The following is an 8,126-nucleotide window of genomic DNA, read 5'->3' on the forward strand; positions in this document are numbered from 1 at the left end:
ATCCGTTCCTCTGCCTCTCTCCCATGGTGCAGCCCAGCCTTCTCCACTGATTTTGTTCTCTCTTACACAGCTCTGGGATCTCCGGTCAAGGTGGCAGAAGGAGTCGTGATTCTGGCATAGCGATGAACAGCCCAAGAATGGAGGATTGGGGCCTTCAGTGCCCCGGAGTCACGGAGAAGGTTGGGAAGGCTGAGCTTTCAGTCACGTGGTACAACCAGACCAATCACCCGCATTCCTCCGTCTCTGGAGGCTCATCTCAGATCACGTGACCACGCCAATTAACCACGTGGGGGCACATCGTGCTCCATTCTTTGTGCTGGGTTAAGGAGGAGCCAGGCTGCGACCCAAGCAGGTCAGCTACAGGGTTGTTGTTGTTTTGCCTATCGTAGGGGCTTCTCTGGACTTCTGATCGGCAAGCCTAAGTCGGGATTCTTAATTAAGTTCGTCGATTGGCTGGAGGGCCGATCTCGTGAGGAGGGTAGGAGGCACTATGAAATGATCTAGTCTTGAGGATGAGGGGCTGAAAGGCCGATGGTGCACTGAGGCGGGAAAAGAATTCAGAGATAACACGGTTTGAAAGGCGGGACTTGGTACGGGGGCGCCCGAGGGGGGAGTCTTCCCCAGCCCTAGCTGGTTTCACTATTTCTTTGCGTCTGTAGGCAACGCGATAAATATACTGCTTCGGTGGGCGACGTGGAACTGGTGCAGAAGGGTGGTTGTTACAGTGATGCCGAAACGTGGGAAAAAGGGAGCGGTGGCAGAAGACGGGGAAGAGCCCAAGATTGGTAAGAGAATGAAATAGGCCCATCTCCCTAGCGGCTGCGATGGGGATGTCTATAATTCCCTTAATGAACGGGAGGTACGGACCGACTGTATACTCATTTTTGCAGTTTGCGAAGAAGTCGCGGCAACTGCAGGCTCTCGGTGGATCTATAGTTAACTGCGGATCAAAGTTGGATACCGCCAACTTATATAATTGTGTATTACTTATTTTATAGAGCCAGAGGCCAAGAAGAGCAAGGCGGGAGCAAAAAAAAATGAAAAAGAGGCAACAGGAGAGGGGGCAGTCATGTATGAGGACCCCCCAGATCAGAAAACCTCACCTGGTGGCAAATCAGCCACACTTAAGATCTGCTCCTGGAATGTGGATGGGCTTCGAGCCTGGATTAAGAAGAAAGGTTTAGATGTGAGTGGAATTAAGGGGAGGGGGGTACCGATCTTGGGGTTTAATCACCTTTTCCCATTTTAGTTCCTAGCACTGTCGTTTTCTTGTGGCAGAGATACAAGGTTTTCACCAAGTCATACCACTTGTATTTCTTTTCTTTTTATAAATTTATTTTTGGCTGCGTTGGGTGTTCGTTGCTAAGTGGGGCTTTCTCTAGTTGTGGCGAGCGGGGGCTACCCTTGGTTGTGGTGAGCGGGGGCTACTCTTGGTTGTGGTGCGTAGGCTTCTCATTGCGGTGGCTTTTCTTGTTGCGGAGCGCGGGCTCTAGAGTGCTGGCTCAGTAGTTGTGGCACACAGGCTTAGTTGCTCCGCGGCATGTGGGATTTTTCCGACCAGGGCTTGAACCCGTGTTCCCTGTATTGGCAGCCGGATTCTTAACCACAGTGCCACCAGGGAAGCCCCCCACTTGTATTTCTTAAACGCCATTCCGCCAGTTCCACTGCCATTGTTTTATTTAATGTCCTCATCTTTTTCCTAGCATGTCAGAAAAACCTTGTTACTGGACTTGCTCCATTTTATTTCCTGCATATCCAACATTTAAATAACTACCTAAAAAATTTTAGCTGGCTATCCTCTGCCTATAGGGAAAAAGCAATCTTCTCAGTGTTGCACGGAACACTCTTTCTTGTCTCCCTGCCACTTATGTAGTTTATAACTTCAAATACTGTGTTGCTAGACTTATACTCCTTCTGCAGAGACTGTGTCTTATTTATTTATTTATTTATTTATGGCTGCATTGGGTCTTCGTTGCTGTGCGCGGGCTTTCTCTAGTTGCGGTGAGCAGGGGCTACTCTTTGTTGTGGTGCACGGGCTTTTCATTGAGGTGGCTTCTCTTGTTGCAGAGCACGGGCTCTAGGCCCACGAGCTCAGTAGTTGTGGCACACAGGCTTAGTAGCTCTGCGGCATGTGGGATCTTCCCGGACCAGGGATGAACCCACGTCCCCTGCATTGGCAGGTGGATTCTTAACCACTGTGCCACCAGGAAAGTCCCTCACCTGTGTATCTCTAGTACTTAGCACATAGATTCTTCAATAAATGTCTGCTGAATTGATAATACTTTTTCTACCTTTCATTTCGCTCACAGTGGGTAAAGGAAGAAGCCCCAGATATCCTGTGCCTCCAAGAGACCAAATGTTCTGAGAACAAACTGCCAGCTGAACTTCAAGCACTCTCTGGACTATCCCATCAGTACTGGTCAGCTCCTTCAGACAAGGAAGGGTACAGTGGTGTGGGCCTACTCTCCCGCCAGTGCCCACTCAAAGTCTCCTATGGCATTGGTGAGACCCTGTTGATTCCTAAAGCCCAGCTCTTCCAAACCAATTGCTGATATCCCACTCCAGCCCCAATTCTTGATCCCTTTATTCTTTGCTTTCCCTTTCTTAAACTTCTTTTTGCTAATTGTTTCATCGTTTCTGTAGGTGAAGAGGAACATGATCAGGAAGGCAGAGTGATTGTGGCTGAATATGATGCATTTGTGCTGGTGACAGCCTATGTACCTAATGCAGGCCGAGGTCTGGTGCGCCTGGAGTACCGCCAGCGCTGGGATGAAGCCTTTCGCAAATTCCTGAAGGGTTTGGCTTCCCGCAAGCCCCTTGTGCTATGTGGGGACCTCAATGTGGCTCATGAAGAAATTGATCTTCGCAACCCAAAGGGAAACAAAAAGAATGCTGGCTTCACTCCAGAAGAGCGTCAGGGCTTTGGGGAATTGCTGCAGGCTGTGCCACTGACTGACAGTTTCCGGCACCTCTACCCCAACACGGCCTATGCCTATACCTTTTGGACGTACATGATGAATGCGCGATCCAAAAACGTTGGTTGGCGCCTTGATTATTTCTTATTGTCTCACTCTCTGTTGCCTGCTTTGTGTGACAGCAAGATCCGTTCCAAGGCTCTGGGCAGTGACCACTGTCCCATCACCCTATATCTAGCACTGTGACAGACACCTCCCCCAAATCACTTTGAGCCTGGGAAATAAGCCCACTAAACTAGCTTTAAACTTCTTACCCCCAAGCTTTAAAAACTGCTCTCTAGAGAAATCTGCACTGTTATTTCCCTTCTAAACTATGAATCCTTTAACCAGGCTTCTAGAAACAGACTTAAGTTCTCCACGATTTGTGTGTGTGTGTGTGTGTGTGGGGTGGGGGGTGTTCTTTTTTTTTTTTTTTACATTAAACAAAAGCTACTGATGACTTCCTTTGAACTGTCCCTATGAAAATAAAGAGTCATAGTTTCAGCCTTGCTGTCTTTGTATTCTACCCCTTTGTGGGGCTGCGAATTCCCCTCATCCTTTCATACACACAGATTTAACAACTGGGAAAGAGTAGAGTCATGACCTTATTTATTTACAAGCACAGGATGAGTCCCTAACCTCCCCCATGACAGAGCAACCCTACCCAGCCCAGTTAAATACTGCAACTGGGAGGTAAGGTTGAAAAGGAGGAATTATGGGAAATACAGGACTAGGGGACCATACCCCACATTAAATAGTTATATATACATCAGTTCCTGTGGTTCTGTACAGAGCAGCGGCTGACCCCGCCCCCAGAGGACGTGGAATGGGGGAGAGGAGACTGAGGGTGCTGAGACCAGAGCCAGCCCCTGATGAAGTGCAATAGCAGCAGCAAGGTCCTAATGGTGCACAAGAGGGAGGGAGACCCCCAGGGCTACCCACCCCCACCCTGCCCTGGAATGTATAAGGGACAGGAGTGGCTCTCAGGGAGCATATAGGAAGGACAAGGCTAGAACCGTCTTTTAGGACCCAGGTTTAGGGGAAACTTTCCGCCTACTTCACCCTAAACACAGCAACCACTGGAGGAAAGCAGATGGCCAGCAGTGGTTTTACTTATTCCTCCAAACCTAGGTGAGGGCCTGGTTCCTTCCTACCTCTCCGCAGGGAAAAGGAAGGCAGCTGCTTGGCTCCCCTTATAGAAGCCCAGGGAGCCTTTTACCATCACTCCCTTTATAGTGTCACTGTTCCCACCTGGACGGGGCCAGGCAGTCTGTGGGTCATGGGCTCAGGAGAAGTTCTGGACAGGGTGGCTGACCTTCATACAGGCCCAATAGAGGGCCCGGCCCAAACACAGCACAGCCAACAGGATGACAAATGCCCAGGCTGCATAGATGCCTCCGTATCGTTGTGCATGCTTCCATGTGCCAAACTGATGAAGAAGAAAAAGGAAGATGAGGTTACTGTTGATCTCTCACCACTTTCTAGGAGCCCTAGTAACAGTAACATGGAACTCAAGCTTCAGTCTCTGTCCCCTATCCACATGGCAGCCACCTTCAGGGACCTTTTAAAAGGCCCAGCTGTCTAGCTCCCTCCACTAGGCAGGAACATACTCAAACAATCCCAGACATCTGTCAGTTTTTCTTCCTGTCTGACAACTGAGCCAGGTTTCCTAATAGCAACTCAATCTAAGCCACTGCTCCATTGTTCTATCCTCTGCATAAAGAAGATAGCTGTTTTCTACTCTGATAATAACAATGAAGACCGTTTATCAGTCTCCTTCAACTTCAGTTCATCTACACGTTAAAACAAGACAAACAAAAACACTGTTTCTTTCACTTCTTTTTAGGATAGCCATTTCCCCAATCTTAGCCTACGGAGACGAGGCTGCAGAATGAAAGGGGTTGGATCAAGGTTACTCACAGCAAGGCCAGTGGCAGTGACTGCCAAGAGTAAGCCAAGCAAGAAGCAGCAGATACATCTCTTTCGTGGATATCTGCGCCCAATAGATGACCTGTGGGGAGACAAACAAAAATGGATACTTGCAATGGCCCTGTAGCTTTTACTCTATTCACTACCCAGCTCAACGATGCCGCTCTCTAATCACTCACACTTTCCTGCAGTGAGGGCAACGGGCCAAGGTTCGGTCTGTGAACTCTGTCCACTATGGAGAAAGGAAAAGAGAAACCAATTAATAGTAGAAGCAGGGTCATCTTCAATGAGAGCCCTGGGGCAGTGGAGGCTGGGAAATGGGTCCTCACAGAACAGACCTTTTCAGGATTCATTATCGTAACTCAGAAATATATTCATGACTACTTCTCTGCTGCCCACCCCCCGCCCCCCAGGGCTTCCCAGTACCTCTCCTCACCAGAAAAGTATTCTTGCAATGTCCACAGATGACCCTGACACCCACAGGTTGTGGTTCTGGACTCAAAGGTCCCGGATGCACAGGCCCCAGGTTGATGATTCTTTTGCTGTACAGGAGAAAAAGACTACGCTTTAAAAGTTTTCAACCCTAAGGATCCCTACATTATTCCTCCTTTACATCCCCCACTCCCTGGCTCTCTAAGTCCCTCTACTTCTCTGTACATTTAAGATACTCTGCCCCCCCAGCCCTACCCCAGAGAATCCCTGAGGAAGAGCATCGCTTAAACTTCAGGCCTCTAATTTCCCTTTTACCTCAGGATAATTCACCCAGTCTCTGAGACTCTCCATCTTCCTAAAGGACACCACTTTTCTCCCAATCTTTTTATTGAGAGATGAGAAAGATGGCTATAACATTCTAGAGGCACAACAGTACTTAGCTTTTTCTCTTTCTAAATAAACACCAGGCTCTCTCACCTTTACATTCTCGATAAACATTCACCCTTTTTCAGCTTTCCGATTTTCCCCACTAATGCCCTTCCCCAAATTATCCCTCTCACCAGTATGGCCGAGGGCAGGCGATCCGCTGGGAAGTCACTTTGCAGATAAGGAGACAGTTGCAGGGGCATCGAACATATTTTTTCCCTGGGGGTGCATTCTTGATTGGCTAGAGAATAATGGGGACATCGGTAAGCACACCTCTAATCCCAATCCCTTCCAATTCCTCCAAAAACCTTCTGAGGAAATATCAGAGAGATAAAATCTTAGCCAGGACAGAGAAATGAAAGGCATATAACATGAGATTTGCAAATGAAAACTAAGCTTAAGTATCCAAGATAGGTATGAAGGTGAGGGATGGTAAATATTAGCTTTGGTGAGTGGCTTCTGGGGAAATGGCTGTGTGAGACTCCTGGAACTGAAACCTGGGTTTCCTCAAGAGCACTTGGCTAACGCCTGAAGGTCCGGGTCTAGAATCAAGGGATCAGAAAGAGGATCTAGGAAACAGGGCCCTTTTCACAGATTTGTATAACTCACAGTAGCTTCATTGCAGACGCCACATTTGACTACATGCTGATGCATCTTGCCTTCCACGTTGATGAGAGACTGGCAGACTCTGCAGGTGATCATGGGAGCACTCCCACTGTCCGGGCTGGTCAGGGGTGAATAGGGGGGTGGGTCCTCCCCAGGCAACACGGCTGGGTGTCCCTCGGGGAACGGGGGAAATGCTGGAGAGGAAGGTAAAAAGAAAGGCTGGCATCAGTTGCAGACACCCCCGCTGAAGCTACACGGAGTAAGGCAACTCTTACTGGTCCTCAAGCCTTCTGACAAGCTCAGCGGGATCTTATGATCAGTGCTTCTAACAGATTCCTCAGAACCCCCTTCCGCTCCGAAGCTCCGGTCGCGATTGCGGAGGGAAGGAAGCCTCCCCCGGTCACAGGTGCAAAAGCTCCCGCACCTGGCGCTTGGGCCCCGCCCCCGCCCTCGGTCCCGCCCCCTGCGCCTCTCAGAGTACCCCCGGGAACACCTCGGACCCGCCCCGTCTTACCCTGGGGCGGGGCATGTTTACCGGCTCCGTACGGTGGTGCGGAGGGGGTCAGGCCTCCCCCGGGCCCAGCCCCACTCCCGCCCGGCCCCACTAATCCGTTGCCGCCGGCGCCACCGTCGATGGGCTCAGAGAGCAGCGGGGATCGCTCTCCATCTGCCGCCATGGCCTCCACCGCCGCCTCCCGCTTTGGCCAAGGATCCGGCTCTTCGCCGCTGCCGTCGCCGCAGCCACCACCGCCGCTACCGGGTCCCCAGGGCGCCTGCGCACCGCGCGGCCAGCTCGCCCCGCAACCAGTGGCCTGCCCCGCCCCGTTTCGCCCGCAGCACTTGATAGGCTATCCCCGCCCCCGTCGTGCTATTATTCGCGGAGACAAACCAATTTCTGGTCCTGTGAAGGCAGCTCCTATTTTCCATTGGGGAGCTTGGCGCCATCGTCAACTGTCACATGACTTTCAGGACGCCGCTGGGCCTGCAAAAACTGCACGTGACAAGAAGTTCTTCGAGCTATTGGAAGCGTGGCCCATCGCGCTACCTCCAGACCAGGAGGTGGGGCAGGGCTGCTTCAGCTCACTGGTGTTTCAGGAAGCCGCCGGTCCTCTGTCAGTCGCCCAGAGCGGGCGCATAGTCATTGCTCCTCATTAGTCCAAAAACATTACTAAAAGATTTTTCTACTCTTTGAGGTTATAATTGGCCTCTCATTGGCTGGAGGCTTCCCTTCCCTGGTCCTGCGATCCTTGGGACGCAACTTTATTGGCCCGAACTTAGAGCCAGAACCTGGGGGCGTGGCTCAATGAGCTGCAGTGAAAGCGTGAGGGAGTTTGGGCTGTTCTAAGCACCGGGAGTAGGAAAGGTAGGCAATAGTTAGCCACTCTACTCAAAGGAATACCTGTAAAAAGTCAGAGTGAAGATGTGCCAGAAGGAAATGGATTAAAACGTTAAGATTTTCACCCAGGCTTTCTCACTGAAGTCACTCTGGAACAGTTCACAAGACCGGCTTCTCCAGGAAGCTGCCTTGCAGACCCCACCCTCCCACCATCCCTGGTTAAATTATGAAAGCATCTTTGTATGAATCTGTCTCTATCGCTACAGGATGTCTCATCATTTTACTCAATTTTGTGACCCCCAGTTATAAACATATATGTATGATAAGAGTTTTTTGACTGAGTTACCAATCAAGTTCAATGAGATTTTAGTCACCTTATATGGCATAAGAGACAGTCTTTAGACTTGTCTCTGCTTTGCCCCCAGCCAGGAGACTGCTAATGG

The 8,126-nt window shown here is 50.3% G+C and overlaps 2 protein-coding genes across 3 annotated transcripts; one reads left to right on the top strand and one right to left on the bottom strand.

The window, feature by feature from the left end:
• The first annotated feature begins 245 nt into the window (after nt 1–245).
• APEX1 (apurinic/apyrimidinic endodeoxyribonuclease 1) lies at nt 246–3,458 on the top strand. Of its 2 annotated transcripts, none has more exons than XM_007127746.4 (5): nt 246–352; nt 660–785; nt 999–1,186; nt 2,310–2,502; nt 2,644–3,458. In XM_007127746.4, the coding sequence occupies exons 2-5, from the start codon at nt 728–730 to the stop codon at nt 3,159–3,161; spliced, it is 957 nt and encodes a 318-aa protein (XP_007127808.1). In that variant the 5' UTR covers nt 246–352; nt 660–727; the 3' UTR covers nt 3,162–3,458. The 2 variants fall into 2 exon arrangements, with proteins under 2 accessions (XP_007127808.1, XP_007127809.1); XM_007127747.4 differs by having other exon boundaries at nt 348–478.
• Nucleotides 3,459–3,546: 88 nt separating this feature from the next.
• Nucleotides 3,547–7,292, bottom strand: PIP4P1 (phosphatidylinositol-4,5-bisphosphate 4-phosphatase 1). Its single transcript, XM_007127748.3, is given in 8 exon segments — nt 3,547–4,383; nt 4,875–4,965; nt 5,063–5,115; nt 5,320–5,425; nt 5,876–5,982; nt 6,351–6,541; nt 6,862–7,144; nt 7,146–7,292. Coding segments are annotated over 8 exon segments (1,122 nt in total). The 3' UTR covers nt 3,547–4,239.
• Between the last annotated feature and the right edge of the window lie 834 nt (nt 7,293–8,126).

This window comes from Physeter macrocephalus, unplaced genomic scaffold, assembly GCF_002837175.3.
Source record: "Physeter macrocephalus isolate SW-GA unplaced genomic scaffold, ASM283717v5 random_651, whole genome shotgun sequence".
NCBI classification, from domain to species: domain Eukaryota; kingdom Metazoa; phylum Chordata; class Mammalia; order Artiodactyla; family Physeteridae; genus Physeter; species Physeter macrocephalus.

Coding starts and splice junctions, on each gene's coding strand:
- APEX1 (XM_007127746.4), top strand. CDS start 728: ATGCCGAAACGTGGGAAAAAGGGAGCGGTGGCAGAAGACGGGGAAGAG. Junction 786..998: donor CGGGGAAGAGCCCAAGATTG/GTAAGAGAATGA, acceptor CTTATTTTATAG/AGCCAGAGGCCAAGAAGAGC. Junction 2,503..2,643: donor CAAAGTCTCCTATGGCATTG/GTGAGACCCTGT, acceptor TCGTTTCTGTAG/GTGAAGAGGAACATGATCAG.